This window comes from Pseudophryne corroboree, chromosome 5, assembly GCF_028390025.1.
Source record: "Pseudophryne corroboree isolate aPseCor3 chromosome 5, aPseCor3.hap2, whole genome shotgun sequence".
Lineage (NCBI taxonomy): Eukaryota > Metazoa > Chordata > Amphibia > Anura > Myobatrachidae > Pseudophryne > Pseudophryne corroboree.
The window spans coordinates 158,194,037-158,220,519 of NC_086448.1; the positions used below are offsets into that span (position 1 = coordinate 158,194,037).

General features: G+C 47.2%; 1 protein-coding gene across 2 annotated transcripts in view; it reads right to left on the minus strand.

Moving 5' to 3' along the window:
* Positions 1 to 26,483, minus strand: part of EXOG (exo/endonuclease G) — a 79,212-nt gene that overhangs the window by 45,126 nt on the left and 7,603 nt on the right. For both annotated transcript variants that reach the window (XM_063921836.1, XM_063921837.1), the window contains exons 2-4: positions 18,031 to 18,180; positions 15,285 to 15,424; positions 12,423 to 12,499 (exon numbers count right to left, since the gene is read on the minus strand). In XM_063921836.1, the coding sequence (XP_063777906.1) occupies positions 12,423 to 12,499; positions 15,285 to 15,424; positions 18,031 to 18,180 (367 nt within the window). The remainder of the gene's footprint in view (positions 1 to 12,422; positions 12,500 to 15,284; positions 15,425 to 18,030; positions 18,181 to 26,483) is intronic.

Here is a 26,483-nt window from a genome sequence, read left to right on the forward strand (position 1 = left end):
TTAAAAACTGCGTCTCTTTCTCAGTATGTGACATCATTGTAGAAATCTGGGATATCATTCCCCTTAAAGAATCCACCCATGCGGGATCGGATTCGGAAGGCTGAGAAAATAGGATTTTAATACCTACCGGTAAATCCTTTTCTCTTAGTCCGTAGAGGATGCTGGGGACTCCAAAAGGACCATGGGGTATAGACGGGATCCGCAGGAGACATGGGCACACTATAAGACTTTGAATGGGTGTGAACTGGCTCCTCCCTCTATGCCCCTCCTCCAGACTCCAGTTAGAGAACTGTGCCCAGGGAGACGGACATTTCGAGGAAAGAATTTATTGTTTAAACACGGTGAGTGTCATACCAGCTCACACCTCGAACATGCCGCAGAACGTGGCATTCAATAGAACACCAGCCGACAGCAAGAAAAATATATAGCAATATGCTGACCGAAAATGTAACACAACCTATGTGTAAACACGACCAATAATAACATACCGCATGCCATGGCATGAATAACGTCAGCAACAGACTGACTGAAAGGAAACACAACATGTGTAACCATAACCAATAACTGCAGATACAGTACGCACTGGGACGGGCGCCCAGCATCCTCTACGGACTGAGAAAAGGATTTACCGGTAGGAATTAAAATCCTATTTTCTCATACGTCCTAGAGGATGCTGGGGACTCCAAAAGGACCATGGGGTTTATACCAAAGCTCCAGACCGGGCGGGAGAGTGCGGACGACTCTGCAGCACCGATTGAGCAAACATGAGGTCCTTATCAGCCAGGGTATCAAACCTGTAGAACTTAGCAAACGTGTTTGAACCCGACCAAGTAGCTGCTCGGCAAAGTTGAACCGCCGAGACTCCTCGGGCATCCGCCCAAGAAGAGCCCACCTTCCTGGTAGAATGGGCCTTCACCAACTTCGGTAACGGCAATCCAGACGTAGAATGAGCATGCCGAATCGTATCCCAGAACCAGCGTGCAACAGTCTGCTTAGAAGCAGGGGCCCCAATTTTGTTGGGAGCATACAGGATAAACAGAGCCTCTGTTTCCCCAATCTGAGCCGTTCTGGCGACATAAATACTCAAAGCTCTGACTACATCGAGAGACATCGAATCAGCCAAGGCTTCAGTAGCCACAGGCACCACAATAGGCTGGTTCCTCCGAGTTCTCAATTCCGCTCTATCCACCTGGAAGATCAAATAGGGGCTCTTGTGAGAGACAAAGCCGCTAATTCCGACCCCCGCCTTGCGGACGCCAGGGCCAATAACATGATCACTTTCCGAGTGAGAAATTTTAACTCAACCTTTCATAAAGGTTCCAACCAGTGTGACATAAGAAACTGCAACACCACGTTAAGGACCCATGGTGCCACGGGGCACAAATGGAGGTTGGATGTGCAGCACTCCTTTCACGAAAGTCTGAACTTCTGGAAGGGTGGCCAATTCATTTTGAAAGAAAATTGATAAGGCCGAAATCTGCACTTTAATGGAGCCTAACTTTAGGCCTGCATCCACACCTGCTTGCAAAAAATGGAGAAAGCAACCCAGCTGAAATTCTTCCGTAGGAGCTTTCTTGGATTCACACCAAGACACATACTTCCTTAAAGCTTCGCCGTTATTCCTTTCCTAGCCTGAAGCAATGTGGGAATGACTTCACCGGAAATACCCTTTCGGGCTAGGATATGGCGTTCAACCGCCATGCCGTCAAACGCAGCCGCGGTAAGTCTTGATGCACGCCCGGTCTTTGCTGTAACAGGTCCTCTCGTAGAGGAAGAGGCCAGGGATCTTCTATGAGTAAGTCTTGAAGATCTGGATACCAAGCCCTCCTTGGCTAGACCGGAACAATGAGGATCGCCTGAACCTTTGTTCTTCTTATGTTTATCACCTTCGGAAAGAGTGAAAGTGGAGGGAACACAGACCGACTGAAACACCCACGGTGTCAAGGGGGCGTCCCCTGCTATTGCTTGAGTGTCCCTTGACCTAGAACAATATCCTTGAAGTTTCTTGTTGAGGCGAGACGGCATCATGTCTAATTGAGGAATTCCCCAAAGACTGTGAAAACTTCTTGATGAAGACCCCACTCTCCTGGATGGAGATAGTGTCTGCTGAGGAAGTCTATTTCTCCGTTGTCTACACCCGGAACGAAGACCGCTAATAGAGCGTTTACATGCCTTTCCGCCCAGCGGAAAACTTTTGCGGCTTCTGCCATTGCCGCTTTGCTCCTCGTTCCGCCCTAGCGGCTTACTTACGCCACCGCTGTTAAGTCGTCCGACAGAATTAAAACGGGCAGATCGCAAAGAAGATGTTCCGTTGTAAATATACATCTTAATTCAAGAATGCTTATTGCAGACAAGCTTCCCGGCTTGACCCTTTCCCCTGGAAATTCTTCCCCTGGAAAGACTGCTCCCCAGCCTCGGAGACTTGTATCCATGGACACCAGGATCTAATCCTGGATCCCGAACCTTCGTCCCTCTAGGAGGTGAGAACTGTGAAGCCACCACAGGAGAGCTATCCTGGTCCTGGAAAATAGGATTATTTTCCGGTGCATGTGCAGGTGAGACCCGGACTCCAACTGGTCCTGCAAAACCACTCTGGCATTTGACCTGCTCACCGAATGGCCTCGTAGGCCGCAACCATCTTCTTCATCAACGGAATGTATTCATGGGTTTACACTGTTGCAAATCTGATACGACTCTGGATCCTCAAATCTCTTTCCACAGGAAAAAACAAACTCTCAACAGTTCAGTAACTAATCTTATTCCCAACTCCGACATCTGCGTCGTTGGGATCAACAGCGATTCTGTGTGTTGAAGAACTGTCAGATAGAAACAACGATTTGTACCACTTGTTTCTTGACCCCGCCGTAGTCAGGAGAGCGTCCCAGTAGAGAATAATAATGGCTCTTACTATTAAAGGAAAACCATCATACTGCCATCACTCCGGTGAAATGACAATGACAATCCTGAATAGCAAACCCATGTAAGCTTAATGCGTATGAACCCGCATTTAAACCCTCTTTCTTCTTTTACAGGCTGGAGATCCCTGCCCTGAGAGATTCCATCTTGTAGTTCAACTTCTTAAGTAGAAATCTTTTTGGGATTGTTCTGACCGAGCTGTCCAGGCTCAGAAGCACGAAAAAGCTTGAATAACAGCTTTTTTTTCTTTTTTTTTGTGACAGGGACAGCAGGACAATGTCCTGATCCTGAACCAACCCTTGTTACTACATACTACCTCCCCGTCCAGAGGAGAATCGGTAAGATCTATTTTAAAAATCAGTGAGGGGAATCATCTGGAAAACTCGAGTATGTCCCCCTTTGGACTTTATTCTTAACTCACTGTGTCAAGTCCATTCCAGGACTGACTGAAGAGTATTAGACGAGTTCCCACCGGTGTGGGCTCTAGCAAGATAGACCCAGCGACCTGCGGTGGATGTGGTAGAAAATAAGATTTTACTTACCGATAAATCTATTTCTCGTAGTCCGTAGTGGATGCTGGGGACTCCGTCAGGACCATGGGGAATAGCGGCTCCGCAGGAGACAGGGCACAAAAATAAAGCTTTAGGATCAGGTGGTGTGCACTGGCTCCTCCCCCCATGACCCTCCTCCAAGCCTCAGTTAGGATACTGTGCCCGGACGAGCGTACACAATAAGGAAGGATAATGAATCCCGGGTAAGACTCATACCAGCCACACCAATCACACCGTACAACTTGTGATCTGAACCCAGTTAACAGTATGACAAACGTAGGAGCCTCTGAAAAGACGGCTCACAACAATAACAACCCGATTTTTTTGTAACAATAACTATGTACAAGTATTGCAGACAATCCGCACTTGGGATGGGCGCCCAGCATCCACTACGGACTACGAGAAATAGATTTATCGGTAAGTAAAATCTTATTTTCTCTGACGTCCTAAGTGGATGCTGGGGACTCCGTCAGGACCATGGGGATTATACCAAAGCTCCCAAACGGGCGGGAGAGTGCGGATGACTCTGCAGCACCGAATGAGAGAACTCCAGGTCCTCTTTAGCCAGGGTATCAAATTTGTAGAATTTTACAAACGTGTTCTCCCCCGACCACGTAGCTGCTCGGCAGAGTTGTAATGCCGAGACCCCCCGGGCAGCCGCCCAGGATGAGCCCACTTTCCTTGTGGAATGGGCCTTGACAGATTTAGGCTGTGGCAGGCCTGCCACAGAATGTGCAAGTTGAATTGTGCTACAAATCCAACGAGCAATCGTCTGCTTAGAAGCAGGAGCACCCAGCTTGTTGGGTGCATACAATATAAACAGCGAGTCAGACTTTCTGACTCCAGCAGTTCTTGAAATATATATTTTCAATGCCCGGACCACGTCCAACAACTTGGAATCCTCCAAATCGCTAGTAGCCGCAGGCACCACAATAGGCTGGTTCAGGTGAAACGCTGACACCACCTTAGGCAGAAAATGAGGACGCGTCCGCAGTTCTGCCCTGTCCGAATGGAAAATCAGATATGGGCTTTTATAGGATAAAGCCGCCAATTCTGACACTCTCCTGGCTGAAGCCAGGGCCAGTAGCATGGTTACTTTCCATGTAAGATATTTCAAATCCGCCGATTTGAGTGGCTCAAACCAATGGGATTTGAGAAAATCCAAAACTACATTAAGGTCCCACGGAGCCACTGGGGGCACAACCGGGGGCTGTATATGTAGTACTCCTTTTACAAAAGTCTGGACTTCAGGAACTGAAGCCAATTCTTTCTGGAAGAAAATCGACAGGGCCGAAATTTGAACCTTAATGGACCCCAATTTGAGGCCCATAGACAATCCTGTTTGCAGGAAATGTAGGAATCGACCCAATTGAAATTCCTCCGTGGGGGCCTTCCTGGCCTCACACCACGCAACATATTTTCTCCAAATGCGGTGATAATGTTGTGCCGTCACCTCCTTCCTGGCTTTTACCAGTGTAGGAATGACCTCTTCCGGAATGCCTTTTTCCCTTAGAATTCGGCGTTCAACCGCCACGCCGTCAAACGCAGCCGCGGTAAGTCTTGGAATAGACACGTCCCTGCTGAAGCAGGTCCCGTCTTAGAGGTAGAGGCCACGGATCCTCCGTGAGCATCTCTTGAAGTTCCGGGTACCAAGTTCTTCTTGGCCAATCCGGAGCCACGAGTATCGTTCTTACTCCCCTTTGCCGTATAATTCTCAGTACTTTTGGTATGAGAGGCAGAGGAGGGAACATATACACTGACTGGAACACCCACGGTGTTACCAGAGCGTCCACAGCTATTGCCTGAGGGTCTCTTGACCTGGCGCAATACCTGTCCAGTTTTTTGTTGAGGCGGGACACCATCATATCCACCTTTGGTTTTTCCCAACGGTTCACAATCATGTGGAAGACTTCTGGATGAAGTCCCCACTCTCCCGGGTGTAGATCGTGTCTGCTGAGGAAGTCTGCTTCCCAGTTGTCCACTCCCGGAATGAACACTGCTGACAGTGCTATCACATGATCTTCCGCCCAGCGAAGAATCCTTGCAGCTTCTGCCATTGCTGTCCTGCTTCTTGTGCCGCCCTGTCTGTTTACGTGGGCGACTGCCGTTATGTTGTCCGACTGGATCAACACCGGCTGACCCTGAAGCAGGGGTTTTGCCAGACTTCGAGCATTGTAAATCGCTCTTAGCTCCAGTATGTTTATGTGAAAAGACATCTCCAGGCTTGACCATACTCCCTGGAAGTTTCTTCCCTGTGTGACCGCTCCCCAGCCTCTCAGACTGGCATCCGTGGTCACCAGGACCCAGTCCTGTATGCCGAATCTGCGGCACTCTAACAGATGAGCACTCTGCAACCACCACAGAAGAGACACCCTTGTCCGTGGTGATAAGGTTATCCGCTGGTGCATCTGCAGATGCGATCCGGACCATTTGTCCAACAGATCCCACTGAAAAGTTCGTGCGTGGAATCTGCCGAATGGAATCGCTTCGTAAGAAGCCACCATCTTTCCCAGGACTCTTGTGCATTGATGCACAGACACTTTTCCTGGTTTTAGGAGGTTCCTGACAAGTTTGGATAACTCCTTGGCTTTCTCCTCCGGAAGAAACACCTTTTTCTGAACCGTGTCCAGAATCATTCCCAGGAACAGCAGACGTGTTGTCGGTGTCAACTGAGATTTTGGAAAATTCAGAATCCACCCGTGTTGTTGCAGCACTAATTGGGTTAGTGCTACTCCGTCCTCCAGCTGTTCTCTGGACCTTGCCCTTATCAGGAGATCGTCCAAGTAAGGGATAATTAATACGCCTCTTCTTCGAAGAAGAATCATCATTTCGGCCATTACCTTGGTAAAGACCCGAGGTGCCGTGGACAATCCAAACGGCAGCGTCTGAAACTGATAATGACAGTTTTGCACCACGAACCTGAGGTACCCTTGATGTGAAGGGCAAATTGGGACATGCAGGTAAGCATCCTTTATGTCCAGGGACACCATAAAGTCCCCTTCTTCCAGATTCGCTATCACTGCTCTGAGTGACTCCATCTTGAATTTGAATTTCTGTATGTACAGATTCAAAGATTTCAGATTTAGAATAGGTCTTACCGAGCCGTCCGGCTTCGGTACCACAAATAGCGTGGAGTAATACCCTTTTCCTTGTTGTAGGAGGGGTACCTTGACTATCACCTGCTGAGAAAACAGCTTGTGAATGGCTTCCAATACCGTCGCCCTGTCTGAGGGAGACGTTGGCAAAGCAGACTTTAGGAACCGGCGAGGGGGAGACTTCTCGAATTCCAACCTGTAACCCTGAGATACTACCTGCAGGATCCAGGGGTCCACCTGTGAGCAAGCCCACTGTGCGCTGAAATTCTTGAGTCGACCCCCCACTGCTCCTGAGTCCGCTTGTAAAGCCCCAGCGTCATGCTGAGGGCTTTGCAGAACCCTGGGAGGGCTTCTGTTCCTGGGCAGGGGCAGCTTGCTGTCCTCTCTTACCCCTTCCTCTGCCCCGGGGCAGATATGACTGTCCTTTTGCCCGCTTGTTCTTATAGGACCGAAAGGACTGCGGCTGAAAAGACGGTGTCTTTTTCTGTTGGGAGGGGGTCTGAGGTAAAAAGGTGGATTTTCCGGCAGTTGCCGTGGCCACCAGATCCGATAGACCGACGCCAAATAATTCCTCCCCTTTATACGGCAATACTTCCATATGTCGTTTAGAATCCGCATCACCTGACCACTGTCGCGTCCATAAACTTCTTCTGGCAGATATGGACATCGCATTTACTCTCGATGCCAGAGTGCAAATATCCCTCTGAGCATCTCGCATATAAAGAAAAGCATCCTTTAATTGCTCTATAGTCAATAAAATACTGTCCCTATCCAGGGTATCAATATTTTCAGTCAGGGAATCCGACCAGACCACCCCAGCACTGCACATCCAGGCTGAGGCGATGGCTGGTCGCAGTATAACACCAGTATGTGTGTATATACTTTTTAGGGTAGTTTCCAGCCTCCTATCAGCTGGATCCTTGAGGGCGGCCGTATCAGGAGACGGTAACGCCACTTGTTTTGATAAGCGTGTGAGCGCCTTATCCACCCTAGGGGGTGTTTCCCAGCGCGCCCTAACCTCTGGCGGGAAAGGGTATAATGCCAATAACTTATTTGAAATTAGCACTTTTCTATCTGGGTTAACCCACGCTTCATCACATACATCATTCAATTCCTCTGATTCAGGAAAAACTACAGGTAGTTTTTTCACCCCCCACATAATACCCCTTTTTGTGGTACTTGCAGTATCAGAGATATGCAAAGCCTCCTTCATTGCCGTGATCATATAACGTGTGGCCCTACTTGAAAATACGTTTGTTTCTTCACCGTCGACACTAGATTCAGTGTCCGTGTCTGGGTCTGTGTCGACCGACTGAGGTAAAGGGCGTTTTACAGCCCCTGACGGTGTCTGAGACGCCTGGGCAGGTACCAACTGGTTTTCCGGCCGTCTCATGTCGTCAACTGATTTTTGTAATGTGCTGACATTATCACGTAATTCCATAAACAAAGCCATCCACTCCGGTGTCGACTCCCTGGGGGGTGACATCACCATTATCGGCAATTGCTCTGCCTCCACACCAACATCGTCCTCATACATGTCGACACACACGTACCGACACACAGCAGACACACAGGGAATGCTCTTATCGAAGACAGGACCCCACTAGCCCTTTGGGGAGACAGAGGGAGAGTTTGCCAGCACACACCCAAGCGCTATAATATATATGGGAACAACCTTATATAAGTGTTGTATCCTTATAGCAGCTTAAATATATCAAATATCGCCAAAAAAAAGTGCCCCCCCTCTCTGTTTTACCCTGTTTCTGTAGTGCAGTGCAGGGGAGAGTCCTGGGAGCCTTCCTCACAGCGGAGCTGAGCAGGAAAATGGCGCTGTGTGCTGAGGAGAATAAGCCCCGCCCCCTATTCCGGCGGACTTTTCTCCCGGAGTTTGAGATATCTGGCATGGGTTTAATACATCCATATAGCCTCAAGGGCTATATGTGATGTATTTTTTAGCCATAAAAGGTATTATACATTGCTGCCCAGGGCGCCCCCAGCAGCGCCCTGCACCCTCCGTGACCTATGGTGTGAAGTGTGTGACAACAATGGCGCACAGCTGCAGTGCTGTGCGCTACCTTCATGAAGACTGCAAAGCCTTCTGCCGCCGGTTTCTGGACCTTCAATCTTCAGCATCTGCAAGGGGGGTCGGCGGCGCGGCTCCGGGACGAACCCCAGGGTGAGACCTGTGTTCCGACTCCCTCTGGAGCTAATGGTGTCCAGTAGCCTAAGAAGCCAATCCATCCTGCACGCAGGTGAGTTGAACTTCTCTCCCCTAAGTCCCTCGATGCAGTGAGCCTGTTGCCAGCAGGACTCACTGAACATAAAAAACCTAAAAACTTTTTCTAAGCAGCTCCTTAAGAGAGCCACCTAGATTGCACCCTGCTCGGACGGGCACAAAAACCTAACTGAGGCTTGGAGGAGGGTCATGGGGGGAGGAGCCAGTGCACACCACCTGATCCTAAAGCTTTATTTTTGTGCCCTGTCTCCTGCGGAGCCGCTATTCCCCATGGTCCTGACGGAGTCCCCAGCATCCACTTAGGACGTCAGAGAAACAGAGGACGATATCTGCTTCTGCGAACTTGAAAAGGCTGCAGACCTCTTACCTTTTCACCTTCCTCTACCTGCAAAGAAGGTGGAAATAAAAAACGGTATCCAACCGGTCAAAATGACTGCATCCCACAAAAAATGCGTCACCAACCGTTTTGAGGGAACACAGCTCATGAAGGTAGACTTACCAGTGGTATCTGCCGAGATTAACTTAACAAAGCCATCCCCAAACCAGGTTACACCTTCATAGGGAAGATACTCCAGTATTTCTCTGAGTCAGTGCATATCTCTTGTAGTCGCACGGCAGCATGCTGCAATGTTCTAGATAAGACCCAACTTAAGGAATATCCCATCTCTCCCCAGGGTAATTATATCGGATAACAAGGTAACCGACCATTTCTGAATACAAGCACTCCCCCATGCGTATGTAATGCAAATATCATCAAAACATATAATTAAAATATCACTTAGCTTCCTGTATACGATCCTTTGTGACAGGGCCCCGTGCAGACCAGGGGTTGACTTTCACTTTATTCTATCCACGGCGAGAAAAGAATAAACACTCATACTCCTCGAGAAGATTTAAGACCATCTCGTCACGGCTGACCTAGAGCTTTATCAACAGAGCGACCAGCACATGAAAAGGAATAAAACTTTACTTCAGCATTCATTAGAAATCGTAATATGAATATACATATTTAAATACACATATACACACATATTCTATATATACATCATACATATATGTATTTTGTCAGGAACAGCAGGGTCCCTAGTGACATTAATGTGTTCTGAATGTGTATGAACATGTACTGAATGCCATTGTTGTGGATCTAACCAGGAAACATTATGGTCGACATAAAACATAGTATTCGTCGACAACAGGGAGCAGTAACCGGGCAAAATAACATTCTTGCGACCGCGAGGGGTCTGAGGGAAATATAAAAACATAATGTGAATATCACTCCCCCACAAATACTACCACGTCTGTGCTCAAGCTACAGCTCAATGTATCCGTACCACACACACACATATATATATATATATATACATACATACAAACACATATATATATATATATATATATATATATATATATATATATATATATATATATATATAAATACATACATACATATACACACACACACACACACACACATATATATATACACACATACATACAAACACACACACATATATATATATATATATACATACATATATATACACACACACACACACACACACACACACACACACACACACACACACACAGGTATAGGTTCTTTACATTATCATGTTAATTTACACCCAGTAATACAGTTGGTGCCGACAGGGTCACCCACATACGACTGTGTCTTCCCATACAGTGTTTACTTTGGAAAAGTTTACAACTACCGACATGCTGACACTTCATCTACTGAATCAAGTACCATCAGGAGTCGGCAACGCCGACAGAGGGATTCCCATAGCTGTTTGTGGCAGAGCACTCACACATGTCGACACACGTGTACTAAATCGCTATAATGGGTAGATTCCAGCATCTGACAGGGAAAACACAGTAATTTTTTAACAACTCATTAACCACACGCTCATTTATATATATATATTGCCTCTTATATGAGCCCATAGTGCACTAAACAACTGTGCCCCCCTCCGTTTTACACTGTTAGTTTTTTCACAGTATTTTGACGGGCCAGCGTCTCTGTGAGGAGAAAATGGCGCTGTATAGAGTTGTGAGGGCTAAGCCACGCCCCCTTCTCGGCGCGCTTCAGCCCCGCTAATTTTTCCGTTTTTTACTGCCGGGGGTCTGTATACAGTGCCTATGCACTGTATACTTCTTTGCCAGGATGTATATATGAGGTATAATTGCTGCCCAGGGCGCCCCCCCCCTGCGCCCTGCACCCGTGTAGTGCCGCTTGTGTGTGGGAGCAATGGCGCGCAGCGCGACCGCTGCGCGGTACCTCAGAGACTCTGAAGTCTTCTGCCGTCACTGAAGTCTTCTGTTCTTCTAATACTCACCCGGCTTCTTTCTTCTGGCTTTGTGAGGGGGGTGACGGCGCGGCTCCGGGTACAAGCAGCTAGGTGCACCAAGTGATCAGACCCTCTGGAGCTAATGGTGTCCTGTAGCCTAAGAAGCAGAGCCCTTGAACTCAGAAGAAGTAGGTCTGCTTCTCTCCCCTCACTCCCACGATGCAGGGAGCCTGTAGCCAGCAGGTCTCCCTAAAAATAATAAACCTAACAAAAAGTCTTTTCAGAGAAACTCAGGAAAGCTCCCCTACTGTGTGTCCAGTCTCTCTGGGCACAGAGTCTAACTGGAGTCTGGAGGAGGGGCATAGAGGGAGGAGCCAGTTCACACCCATTCAAAGTCTTATAGTGTGCCCAAGTCTCCTGCGGATCCCGTCTATACCCCATGGTCCTTTTGGAGTCCCCAGCATCCTCTAGGACGTATGAGAAAGCATATTGCAGTTCTGAGTACTCAGGAGAAGATAAACATTCTGCAGTGAGGGCACAGAGTCCTTGGACATGGTAATGTGGGATATACACACTTACACACACACAGGTAAATGTCAGATACAGTTTCCCCCAGAGTACCTTCAGAGAGCCACACAGTCTAAGGAGCCAGCCACACAGCACCCCTGTGGGCAGTTATTTTGATAACAGCCCGGCGCTGACTAACCAACCTTAATAGGTTAATTAGTACTAACAACACACTCCCCCCCCATCTACAACACCCCCGTACAGCAGAGGATAACTGAAGTTATGTGGAGGGCAGCGCTCCCTGTCAGCGTCTTGCTTCCTATGTCTGCAAGGAGAAAATGGCGCTGGTGAGTGCTGGATCCGCACTGATAAGCCCCTCCCCCTGTAATGGCGCACGGCTTCCAGCACAATTTGATTATACTGGCCTGAGGTCTTATATGCTAAGAGCGGGATTAGCCCCTTAGCTGCTTTTACCAGTTTAGTGTGATCGCGCTGGCACAGGACACCCCTCCAAGCGCCTACACTGTGTGTTGCCGAGCATTCACCGGTTAGATTGACATAAGCACAATATTTGTGTGCAGTTTCTATGTTTGCCCCATGATTGCGTGGGTTTCCTAAAGGTGCTCATTATTTCTCCCACAGTCCGGTAGGTTATTAATGCTCCTGATAAACTACGCCATAATGTGCGTGTGTTGGAAATTTATACCATAAGCTGTTATAGGTCAGGGACTTATACGAATGAGGCAATATTCTCTTGGAAGCGTGGTTAAATCTGGTTGTGCTACACAAGTCATTTTAATTATCCATAACTAATGAACGCAAATCTCACCGGTTCCAGAAGCCAGCATTGTTCTCATAGTTTTGAGGCACGATGTTGGAAAGATAGAATGTTTCCGCCATAGCTTCCTGTGGGAAAATACAATAGTTATCTAGTTCCAATCCAGGAACATTGCTAGAGCAGTATAAAATCGTTGATAGATACTGTAGATAGACAGAAATTACAGATGGAGCCGCGCTCATCTGAGGCGGCTCCTTCACAAACGTGCACTCCCAGCGTGACTAGGCGATCCGTCCGCCTAGTCACACCTGGAGTGCAGAGATGCTCCCATTCAGAGCGTCTCTGTCCAGGTGCACGGACGGAGACTATCTCCATTCAAGTGAATGGGGCATGTCTCCGTCGCGGGCGCCCGGGGATGCTCTCTGCGATACGCGCTCCCTAATCACAGATGGAGCTAGCTCCATCTGTTAGGTTTTTTTTTTTTAAATGACATAAATTGAAAGGTATTTATCAATGTATAAAATGCAGGCATACCTCCAAAAAGTGGTTTTCAAAAATACATGTATTAAAAAGGTCTGCAGCATATATCTCTGCTGCTTTTGACACTGCAGACCACCCTCTCTTCCTGCAAATCCTTTACTCACTTGGTTTGCGTGATATTGCTCTCTCCTGGCTGTCCTCCTACCTTTCTGACCGTTCCTTCTCTGTCTCCTCTCATGGCTCCACCTCACCCCCACTTCCTCTACCAGTAGGTGTCCCCCAAGGTTCTGTTCTTGGGCCTCTCCTATTCTCTCTCTACACATCCTCATTAGGTGAGCTCATTAGCTCTTTTGACTTAAAATATAATCTCTACGCTGACGATACTCAAATCCTCCCCTGACCTCTCCCCTGCTCTCCTCACTCGTACTTCCAACTGTCTCTCTACTATCTCCTCCTGGATGCTCCAGCGCTTTCTTAAACTTAACATGTCTAAGCTGATCATCTTCCCTCCCTCCTGCATAACCTCACCTCCCACAATCTCATTATCCATTGATGGCACTACTATCTCCTCTAGCCCCCAAGTGCGATGTCTTGGAGTAATCCTTGACTCCTCCCTCTCCTTCAAACCACACATTCAGTACCTCTCACAAACCTGCCATTTCCATCTCCAAAACATCTCCAGGATCAGACCCTTTCTCACAGAGGACGCTACTAAGACCCTCATCCACTCACTGGTCATCTCCAGATTGGACTACTGCAATCTCCTCCTATCTGGCCTCCCTCAAAAATGCCTCTCTCTACTCAAATCTATCCTTAATGCTGCTGCCCATCTCATCTTCCTCATCAAACGTACTACATCCACATCCCCTCTCTTGCAGGCCCTTCACTGGCTACCCTTCCCATTCAGAATCCAATTCAAGCTTCTCACATTCACCTACAAAGCCTTCGCCCACTCTTACATCTCTGACCTTATCTCTCTTTACATTCCCACCCGTCCTCTTTGCTCTGCTAATGCACGCCGTCTCGCCTGCCAACTGATTACCTCCTCCCACTCCTACCTACAAGATTTTGCAAATGCTGCTCCCTATCTCTGGAATGCTCTACCTCTCCCCATCCTACTCTCCACAAAACTTCAAATGGGCTCTCAAGACCCACTTCTTCACCAAACCCAGCCAACTATCCTCCTAACCCTCTTGTCTATGCTCACTGTCTACCCCTTCTGTGTCACCCCAGTTTGTTAGCACCTCACCTTTTAGATTGTAAGCTCGCAAGAGCAGGGACTTCTTTCCTCATGTGACTTTCCTTTTCTTACTTACACAATCTTATACTCCATACTCCCTTTGATGGCACCTAAGCCCGGGTTTTCTATACCTGTGCTATATTGTCTTGAACTGTAAGTGCTGTTTTCTTGTTTGCTCATTTGATTATTTACTGTGTAATGGGTGCTGCGGATCCCTTGTGACGCCATATAAAGGATAATAATAATATCCTAGATATGCACTACTGACCCACTGCACAGCAAGCATCATACAATTATATTGTGATACAACATACCTGTATGCATCAGCCCCAGAAAGCATACGTTTCTGGAGCTTGTGCTCGATATGCATTGCTATCTATAGATGGTGTTGCCTATAGAGGTCTGTGGGCTTCATATTGCAAAGACGTCCGGAGAGGAATATGAAGTGGCTGCGCATGCACATTACTTCACCCAGGTCATAAACCTGGAGAATAATGGATAATTGTGAACTATTACTTGCATGTTTCCATATTTCACGTTGCTCACTGCAGCGGCCAGATTTCTTTAAAAGTCAGTCACAAATCCTTTAGTACTAAGATAAATAAACAAAGGTATTGATTCAATTACGGGCAATGTGCCATGCTGGAAATGTCTGTCTATATCAGGGCTTGCCAAACCGGTCCTCGAGATCTACCAACAGTTCATGTTTTCCAGGCCTCCTGTAGATCTGTAGAATTGTCAGTTAGGAATGAATGCAGCACATCTTAATTAGTAATGACTACACCTGTGCTCCAGCTAGGAGGTCTGGAAAATGTGACCTGTTGGTAGATCTCGAGGACTGGTTTGGCCAGCTTTGGTCTATATCATCACTTTTTCACAGAGGTGCTCTGGAAAATTGGTGAAGTAGAGAGTAACGCAATGTGCGAATATGTACATAGTCACGGCACATCACCCCTAACTGACTGGATCTCTCAAAGTCCCCTAAGCAACAGATTTACCAACATGCCCAATTCAAAACAGTGTTCCTTTCCCCCACTAATATTCCAATGCAAAAACCTGGCTAAATTCATAATAGTTGTTTTCTTTTAAACAATTAATTTAGCACAGGTTATTTCAACTACAAAGCAAAGCAAAGGTGAAAACAGGATCTGCCACTCTGTATAGATAGGAAAAAAAATCAATAGAATTCCTACTGTAGAATATTTGCTGTCCCCCGCTGGTGCCATGTGACCTCTGGACCACCCGCTATGCCAATAGTCTTCATTGGTTGCACTAAAAACTTGTGGAATGTTCGGATCTGGTTTAAATTTACAATGCTTCCGGTCAGCATTACCTGAAGGAAGACATAGCGGTTACAGGAACGGAGGAGCAACCAGACCGTTCTGCTCGTCACTAACAAGGCATCAACATTTCTGAGTCAGGTTTATATGTTATGCTGACTTGCAGCTTTTATAGCGATGTGACAATTTTACAGGACATAAAAATAATGTGCAATACACAAATTACATATAAAATTGCCAGAAAAGATGACATGGGTGAATTTGTGCCTCTTATGTGCAACAAGAGCAAATAAAAAAAAAAAAAGTATACATTAAGTAACTATAAAAGCGGATTACGATGAATGTGCATCTTTTATGTGCAAACATATAACATAAATAACAAACTATGAGCAAAAATAACCTGGGATTATCATAGACTACAAAATGTAAAAAAATGGCGTAACTGCCTCACACTTTTTTTTCTCTCCATATTTTGTGTAGTACAGGAACACGCATTGCTTTCAAAGAAACTTGCAAAAAATGTGTTTGCTATTAATGTGTTTTTTTCTTAATACCTTTAATTAGATTTATTATGAGTATTATGTTCCATTTTCAATAATATGAAGATAGCCATTGCCCCTACTAAGTGCTTTAAATACCACACCAACTTTTATTGAATATTCTTAATACAAAACCCCCACTTTCCCCGCACACGAATCGTGGCGGCTACACATCTTAATACTGCTGCCGGCCCTGAAAAAATTGAGTGGAGGTTTAAATTTACAAATTTAAATTTTAAAGAGGGGTGCAGCCAGGGCAGGATTAAGGTCCACATGGGCCTGGGGTTGAAAATGATCAAGGGTCTATTGTGAGAAGTTGAGGAGGTGTGGCTTATGTTATGTGGGTGTGGCCAGTGACATACAGATGGGTCCATGTTTATCTTGGCCTTTAATAGAATTAACTGAGCCAGGTCAGTCACGACTTTATCCCCTGATGTATTGTTCTCTGTATTGTATTCCAGCTGAGAACAATAGATGAAGGGTTTATGTTAATAAACCATGGTGTGCCTAGGCTCAGCAAAGAAGTCAAGATAAATGTGGACCCATCTGTATGGGCAGGTACACTTCCTACACTATACGCCCCAATGTCTCCCAAAACACGTAAAAGTTGAAAAACAGCATCACTTTGTGATGACCAGTTGGGCATTTAATCATCATGCTGTCATGGTGATGGGCCTGTTTTTATTTGGGGCCTGGAGCTGTAGCTCCATCCGTCCCATTGTTAATCTGGCCTTGGGTACAGCAGATCCTGTTGGTCCTACCTAACCATCATGCAACGTCTGGCCACAGAGGTCCAACATGATTGCCAATAGTTATCATGTCGGACACTGATGAACAGAGGCTCAGCTACAGCCTGTATCAGACCTCTACTTGATTAAATGAAGGATCCCAACATCAAAGAATAAGGATTCTGTGAAATGATGTCCAATTGCGTAAAACTGGCAATTGCGCACTGTATACAACTCTAGTCCTGGGAAGCCAATGCCTATTCTCCGGCACATAGTAGGCAGTATAAAATGGGTGCTTCCCAATAGGGGTGTGGTATGGCTGACCGACGGTCAGCATACAGATGCCGGGATCCTGGCGGGTGTGCGCTCGCCACGCTGCAGGCTCGGTGGCGACCAGTTCTATTCCCACTTTATGGGTGTCGTGGAGTGGAAATAGATCCTGTTCATCGGCATAGTGAGGGGGCGGGATGCTGGGGGAGGTTATGTGACCGTCGGACTCCTGATCGCCGGTCACATGAATACCACTCCAGTACACTAGCGACACTCTATCATCACACTCCAAGCAGCCATTGCACTCCAAGCAGCTACTGTATACCACACTAATCCAATTTTTTTTTTTTTTTTTATAAAATGTCCCCATTTTTGTTGCAATTTGGAATATCTGGGCTTTTGTTTATTGCCCCGCAGATCTGACTAGGACTGGTCAAGCAAGCGGAATGAATTTCCAGTTTCACAAGTCAAAATCATTTTAGACTCTTTTTTTTTTTGGGGGGGGGGGGGGGGGAGATTAGAGAGAGTCTTTTATCCAGTTAAATAAAGGGTACATGAAAATTCTGTGTCTTTTTACTGTTCTGGTATAAAGAGTTTCTTAGAAAACCCTTTCCATTATGTTGGCACAATCGGGCAGTTAATTTGCTACTCAAGGGGTCTCAATTATTATCCCTGCACCCACAGCCCAGGGGCAGAGTTCAGAACAATCCAGATGCTTTCCAGCATGTTATGTCAGTCGACTGCAGCTCTTCACTATTCAGCTGCAGTTGCTTTTTTTAAGCAAGTGACTATAAAACTCAGGCTGCAGATGCTACAGTACCAATTCATTTACGTAGGGACACGAACACTGCAAATAATGTGTTCACACAGTACAGTTCACCTGAGCGTAGTAATCCGCTACTTTCCATTCACAGTAATAGATCACTGGCAAAGTGCCGTTTTGCAGAAACATGTATTGCAGGGAGTTCTGATATTACGCAGTGCTAAACACAATGGCGATGCATTTTCTTATAGCATTAGATTAACAAAATGACCCTGCACTAAACAGTAATATGGACAGTCCTGTAGGTCGCTGGCTTTGCAAGGGATTAGCCATTGTGTTGGGGGATGTTCTCTACTTACCAATAGTTTTCTCTGTTGTTAGATGTTCAATCACCCATCGAGGTATCTTCTTGGCTTGATCATAGGATAACGCATGACTAATATATTGTCTGGCCTCTGCTCCGCTCTGCGGGAATCCAAATTCCTCCACTGGTGACTTTATTACTGGCTCTGGGGGGTGAAGGGGCAAAATGTAACCTCATAAGTGCTTTAGTGACAGACTTACGTGTCACCCACTGAAATGTATCACATCAAATACATACTACACCTCAAGGTTCAATAACTGCACAAAACGTTATGATACTGCCTGAATATAATGAGCTTGGTGTTGCCACTCGCACTCAGCTGGGGGCAAAAGATCCATCGGACACTGGTGTCCCATCTCCGTGCACAGCCATCAAACAATCACGAAAGTCTTCCTGCTCGTCCTCTCCATACCAGAAACTCAGTTATGTATTAATAACTACGTAACTGTAAGTGGCAGAACCTATCCTTACCATACACATCGCTTGTACAAACAGGGGAGGTAGTTAAGTGACCGCCGGTCACAATACTGATGCCGGAATCCCGCTCCCTTACAGTCCGGACAGTCAGCATGCTGACTAACAGGGACTATTCCATAGAGTGGGAATATTACCTGCAGTGAGCCCGCAAGGGGACTTGTTGCACTCACTAGCACCCCCCCAACACCCGGCGTCGGTTGCCACTTACAGTTACGTAGTTATTAATTAATAGAGACGTTTCTGGCATGGGGAGGACGAGCAGGGAGACTGGTCTTTAGGTTGACAGTAGAAAGGATGACCACTACTGGTTGACATGCATTAGGTGGTCAAAAGGTGGACAGGACAATGGTCGATTCAGCATATGTTTTTCACATTTTTATTTTTATAACTTTTTCATACTTACCATCCACGTGGACTACGACTGGGAACGGCATGCCCAAAGCATGTGAGGGGGCGCGATACACTAACTGGGGGTCCATGTGCTAAAAGTTACAAATTGACACCCCAAAACCTTTAAAAAAAAAACCTCATGTCAGCCTTTTGACCATGTTAATCAATAGTGGTCGACCTATTGATCATACCCTGATTGGAGAGAGGCGTTTAAGCATCATTTTAGTTTTGAACATATTACAATAAAATATATACTCAGTAAGAGCTGGCATTCCTGAAATGTTACGCCATACGGGCCTGCTTCTGAGGTGTGAGGAAGGCCAAAACAAGAGCAAGTAACAGTGCTCCTGAAGAAACCATGCTGCAACGCACGGGGGGCAAATACATTTATTTGTTTGCTTGTGGGGCAATGACTAACTGATTTTGCATATACCCCACACTGCAATTTAGGCTTTCAGACACATCCCTACCAAATCTAGAACTCTGCACACTTTGAAACTGCTCCACTTGCAGTGCAACATGCATTTACCCTAGGTGCTCAGTTATTTGCTTGTTTCCTTCACTCCCACCTCAGAATTAGGCCCTATATATCCTGTCTGATAATCTTTAGGTAAAGCCTCCGCTGCTGGGGCCCTCCTCGTGGTCTAGAATCACATATTGAGCAAACATTCCAATAATTCAAACTGAAAATAAGCCTACTCTGGCAGCACTACAAGCACGGTAGCATCTAGTTACCCTTCGTGGAGAGGTCTTTTCCAGTAGGCCTCTGGGTCCATGTCACAAATTTATTTGGAATAACAAGATTTATGGTAAAAACTTACCGTTGTTAAATCTCTTTCTGCGAGGTACACTGGGCTCCACAAGGAATTACATCGGGGTGTAGAGTAGGCTCTTGATCCGAGGCACCAACAGGCTCAAAGCTTTTGACTGTTCCCAAGATGCACAGCGCCGACTCCTCTATAACCCCGCCTCCATGCCAGTGAGCTCAGTTTCATTAACCAGCCCAATGCAGTAGCAGGTACCAGAGATGACAACCGATCGTAGCCAATTACACCACACATTCACCGCAGGAGAGGGTGTCAGCGGCTATGCCAATACCAACCCAAAAAAGCTAAGTGTGTCAGGGTGGGTGCCTTGTGGACCCCAGTCTACCTCGCAGAAAGAGTTTTAACAACGGTAAGTTCTTACCATAAATCTCGTTTTCTGCTGCAGGGTACACTGGGTTCAACAAGGAATTACATCGGGGATGTCCTAAAGCAGCTCCTCACGGGAGGGGGACGCACTGTAGCGGGCACAAGAACCCGGCGTCCAAAGGAAGCATCTGGGGAAGCTGCGGTATCAAAGGCATAGAACCTTATAAACATGTTCCCTGAGGACCACGTCGCCACCTTGCACAATTGTTCAAGGGTCGCACCACGGTGGGCTGCCGAAGAAGGTGCAACCGACCGAGTAGAATGGGCTTTGATGGTAGCAGGAACCGGACAACCAGCCTGTACATAAGCATGTGCAATCACCATTCTAATCCGTCTGGGCAGGGTCTGCTTGAAAGCAGGCCAGCCACGTTTGTGAAAACCAAACACAAAAAGAGAATCAGATTTCCTAATGGACTAAGTTCTCTTCACATAGATACGGAGAGCCCGTACCACATCCAAAGAACGCTCTTCGGAAGACAACTCAGGAGAATTAAAGGCCGGAACCACAATCTCCTGGTTAAGGTGGAAGGAAGACACCACCTTGGGTAAATAATCTGGGCGTGTTCGAAGCACCGCCCGGTCATAGTGAAAAATCAAATAGGGAGACTTATAGGATAAGGCAACCAAGTCCGAGACCCTTCTAGCCGAAGCAATAGCCAGCAAGAACAGCACCTTAAGGGAAAGCCACTTAAGGTCAGCAGAGGTAAGAGGCTCAAACGGAGACTCTTGTAAGGCCACCAAAACCACCGACAGATCCCAAGGGGCCACAGGTGGCACATAAGGAGGCTGAATCCTCAATACACCCTGAGTGAATGTATGGACATCAGGTAGGGTAGCAATCTTTCTCTGAACCCAAACCGACAAGGCAGAGATGTGAACCTTGAGGGAGGCCAGACGCAGGCCTAAATCCAGGCCTTATTGTAGAAAGGCCAAAAGTTTGGCCATACTAAACTTGAAAATATCATGATTGTGAGACGCACACCAAGTAAAGTAAGCATTCCAGACCCTATGGTATATCCGAGCAGGAGCCGGCTTACTGGCTTTCAACATAGTTTGAACGACCACCTCAGAAAAACCCTTGGCCCTCAGGACGGAAGCTTCAAGAGCCATGCCGTCAAAGCCAACCGGGCCAAATCCTGGTAAACACACGGACCCTGAACAAGGAGGTCTGGTCATTGTGGAAGTAGAAGGGCACGATCCAACAAAAGGCCCTGTAGATCGGAGAACCAGTACCGTCTGGGCCACGCTGGAGCGACTAGTAGAAGGGTTCCTCCTTCTTGCTTGAACTTCCGTATTACTCTGGGCAGGAGTAACACTGGAGGGAACACATACGGCAGCCAAAAGTTCCACGGTATGGACAGAGCATCCCTTGTCCTTGCTCCGAAGACCGGAACCTTCTGATTGTGTCGAGATGCCATCAGGTCCACATCTGGGAGGCCCCACATGTCCACGAGAAGTTGAAACACGTAGAAGTCAGCCCCCCACTCTGGGATCCCCGCCCCGTCATGCTTGTCAGTTTTGGAAGCTGGCTGACGGGCGGCCCAGGCACGCTTCGGTCTGGGCTTGGCAGGCCTGGAAGCACGAGTTTGCTTTGGGTACGCCTGACCTTTTGTTTTACCTGGAGTACGAAAGGGCCAAGGGAAAGTAGTTTTAGCCTTCTGTGTTGAAGGAGCCGTACTAGGTAGGCAAGCCGTTTTAGCCGTAGCCAGATCAGCCACAATCTTATTGAGGTCTTCTCCAAAGAGAATATCTCCCTTAAAAGGAAGCACCTCCAGGGTTTTCTTGGAATCCAAATCCTCCGACCAGGATCTCAACCAAAGGATACGTCTGGCCAAAACGGATGCAGTAGCAGCCTTGGACGCGAGCACCCCGCCATCGGAGGCCGCCTCCTTAAGGTACAGAGAAGCCGTGGCAATATATGAGAGACATTGTCGAGCATGCTCAGATGCATCGGAAGGCAGTTCCGCCTCGAGCTCCTGAGCCCACGCCTCAACAGCTTCAGCAGCCCAAGTCACTGCAATTGTTGGCCTTTGCACAGCCCTCGAAAGGGTATAAATTGCTTTTAAACAGCCCTTCACACGACGATCCGTCGGTTCCTTCAGAGAGGTGACGGTAGTTACTGGCAGAGCAGAGGAAACAACCATACGCGCCACATGAGAATCTACAGGCGGAAGAGTTTCCCAATTTTTACACACCTCCGCAGAGAGGATAGCGAGCCAATAGACTTTTATTTGGTGTAAATTTAGTTCCCGTATTTTCCCATGATTCCTGATGTATGTCAATCAGGTGTTTAGAATAGGGTAAAACTTGTTTAACCACCTTCTTACGCTTAAACCTATCCGGTTTCTTAGAGACGGTTTCAGGCTCAGAATCGTCAGACATTTGAAGAATGAGCCGTATCGCCTCAATCAAATCCGAGACATCCACGGATGACTTCCCCCTTCCCCATCTGAAATATCAGCGTCAGTGTCAGCGGGGTCAGTATATGCACCGTCCTCCTCAGAAGACGTGTCGGTCAAAGCCGTGGGTTGGGAGGAGGTAATCGCCCTTCAAGAAAACGACTTAGTCTTATGTGGGCGAGAGTGACCCTTAGATTTAGGCATGGATCGGTTCAAATGCTGTAACTGAGTGGAAAGCTGATCCGCCCATGGCGGGTTCACAGCGGGGACCATAAACTGTGGTAATGGCACAGGTGGTCCCACAGGGGGCGTCAATTTAGTCACAAGCGTGTTTAACAATGTGGAGAATGTAGCCCAAGGTGGGTCTTGTGATGCCCCAAGCGCTACCGACCCACTGGGGGGTAAGGAACCCCCTGAACCTGAACTCTCAGCTGCTAAATTATCCTCCAGTACGTCCGCAGCCTCACAACCACGCAGTGTGGGAGAGGCCCCAATGTCGTTGCCATGTGTAGCAGACATAACTATGTGCACAGTAATGGGCAACCCGGTACAAAGTGTAGCAGCACTATACCTAACGAAAACTCTCAGAGAATGAGCCGAAGGCACAGACCTGGAGTTCAATAGATATAGGATATATGGCGACTATAAATCACAAGTAAAAATACCCCGTTAGTATATCTTGTGAAACAGTCCTATATTATTTGCAGAGAAAAACCTGAAACACTTGGCCCCCTCAGGTATAGCAAAATAGGAATAGCACGCCGAGTGAAATACCCTGCAATAAGGCAACCACGCAGCAGCTACATGCACACATGCACACACACACACACACACACATATATAGTCACAAGTGTACCATGCAGAAATTATGTACCATAAACTGCACTGGACTAGCAATACAAAGTAATACTTAGTATGGCTATATGTGATAACTAAAGATATAACAAACACAGTAAGCACTGGATGTATATCACCGGGTGTTTGTACCACACAACCCTGAAAGTATGCACTCTTTCTTAACTAAACACAGTCCCAGTGACAGGTAGAATACTCAAGTGTCCTGTAGGAAGCACAGCACTGGCAGTCAGGCAGTTCCACAGAGGAGGATTTGCCCCAGCAATCCCAGGAAACAGCAAGGCTCTATCTGTAATGGCTGCTGATCGGGAATGAGGGAGAGGGAAGCAGCTCCAGGGCGGGAATATTGCTGAAATGGCACCCTGGGGCTGGAGGGAGGGGCCTCAGGTCCGACCTACTCCCCCTGCTGGCATCCCCACCGGGTGTGCGGGCAGTAAAGATAAAGTGGGGGGAATTTGGTACAACATCCCCCTTGACCTCTGCCCATAATATAAACCCTGGTGGCTAGTGGAACATCAGCCCAGTAATCCGTGTCCACGCCAGCGCGCACGGGGCCCGCCTCCCACGGCCACGCTGGATGGTGGTAAAGTGCGGCACACAAGCCCCTTACCTCCTTCATTGTCTGCAGTCCCGCGATACGGGAGATGGCGGCGTGTGTGTGACTCACTTTAGGATGGAAGAAGCCGGCGCCCCCGCTGTAGTGACCCGGCAACGGCGGCGCGGGAGTATACAGCGCCGCTGGGGGTGATAGAGCTGCAAGCAGGAAGGTCTATCAGACTGTGCCTGCAGCAGCCCTGGAAGTCTTCTTTACATTTTCTGTTTTCAGTCTGTAAAAGGAAGCTCTGAAAAAGGCTGCTTAGGGTAGCCTCCTGTTAACACAAACTTACAAACAGCTCACTGGCTTGGAGGCAGGGTTATAGAGGAGGCGGCGCTGTGCATCTTGGGAACAGTCAAAAGCTTTGAGCCTGTTGGTGCCTCGGATCAAGATCCTACTCTACACCCCATGTAATTCCTTGTGGAGCCCAGTGTACCCCGCAGCAGAAAGTAACCTGTGCCAAGCGAAGCGTAGCGATACACCGAGCCCGAAGCGTGGCGAGTGTGTAATGGTGCATATATTAAACAAAATAACCCCAAACGAACGGAGAATGAATAAAACATTAAGGTGCTGTAAGGGCGGAAGTTATCTACTGCCCTCTCGTGGTGTCACTTCCTGGTCCTGATCACGAAGGGAACATAGACACAACCCCACAAACAAAACACTATCTAACCGAAATGTGTAGTAAAGTATCGGATATACCCTGGTTATTTATATAACGCACACATATTCCACAGCACTTTACTGAGAATATTTGCCTATTCACATCAGTCCCTGCCCCAGTGGAACTTATAATTAGTGATGAGCGGGTTCGGTTCCTCGGAAACCGAACCCCCCCGAACTTCACCCATTTTACACGGGTCCGAGGCATACTCGGATTCTCCCGTATGGCTCGGTTAACCCGAGCGCGCCCGAACATCATCATCCCGCTGTCGGATTCTCGCGAGATTCGGATTCTATATAAGGAGCCGCGCGTCGCCGCCATTTTCACTCGTGCATTGGAAATGTTAGGGAGAGGACGTGGCTGGCGTCCTCTCCGTTTATTAATGTTGCTGCAAATATTTGTGCTTATTGCTTAATTGTGGGGACTGGGGAGCAGCTGTATCATATATAGGAGGAGTACAGTGCAGAGTTAATGCTGATCAGTGACCACCAGTTTTATCCGTTCTCTGCCTGAAAAACGCTCCATATCTGTGCTCAGTGTGCTGCATATATCTGTGCTCACACTGCTTTATTGTGGGGACTGGGGACCAGCAGTATTATATAGGAGGAGTACAGTGCAGAGTTTTGCTGATCAGTAACCACCAGTTTTATCCGTTCTCTGCCTGAAAAATGCTCCATATCTGTGCTCAGTGTGCTGCATATATCTGTGCTCACACTGCTTTATTGTGGGGACTGGGGACCAGCAGTATTATATAGGAGAAGTACAGTGCAGAGTTTTGCTGACCAGTGACCACCAGTATATATAGCAGTACGGTACGGAAGGCCACTGCTCTACCTACCTCTGTGTCGTCAAGTATACTATCCATCTAGATTCTATACCTATGGTGCATTTTAGTTTTGCAGTTTGCTGACAGTGACCACCAGTATATATAGCAGTACGGTACGGAAGGCCACTGCTCTACCTACCTCTGTGTCGTCAAGTATACTATCCATCTAGATTCTATACCTGTGGTGCATTTTAGTTTTGCAGTTTGCGGACAGTGACCACCAGTATATATAGCAGAACGGTACGGAAGGCCATTGCTCTACCTACCTCTGTGTCGTCAAGTATACTATCCATCTAAATTCTATACCTGTGGTGCATTTTAGTTTTGCAGTTTGCTGACAGTGACCACCAGTATATATAGCAGTACGGTACGGAAGTGCCATCCTGTCTGACACTGCAGTGCCACTCCTAGATGGGCCAGGTGTTTGTGTCGGCCACTTGTGTCGCTTAGCTTAGTCACACAGCGACCTTGGTGCGCCTCTTTTTTTCTTTGCATCATGTGCTGTTTGGGGACAATTTTTTTGAAATGCCATCCTGTCTGACACTGCAGTGCCACTCCTAGATGGGCCAGGTGTTTGTGTCGGCCACTTGTGTCGCTTAGCTTAGTCACACAGCGACCTTGGTGCGCCTCTTTTTTTCTTTGCATCATGTGCTGTTTGGGGACAATTTTTTTGAAGTGCCATCCTGCCTGACACTGCAGTGCCACTCCTAGATGGGCCAGGTGTTTGTGTCGGCCACTTGTGTCGCTTAGCTTAGCCATCCAGCGACCTCGGTGCAAATTTTAGGACTAAAAATAATATTGTGAGGTGTTCAGAATAGACTGAAAATGAGTGTAAATTATGGTTATTGAGGTTAATAATACTATCGGATCAAAATGACCCCCAAATTCTATGATTTAAGCTGTTTTTGAGGGTTTTTTTGTAAAAAAACACCCGAATCCAAAACACACCCGAATCCGAACAAAAAATTTTCAGGGAGGTTTTGGCAAAACGCGTCCGAATCCAAAACACGGCCACGGAACCGAATCCAAAACCCGAAAAATTTCCGGTG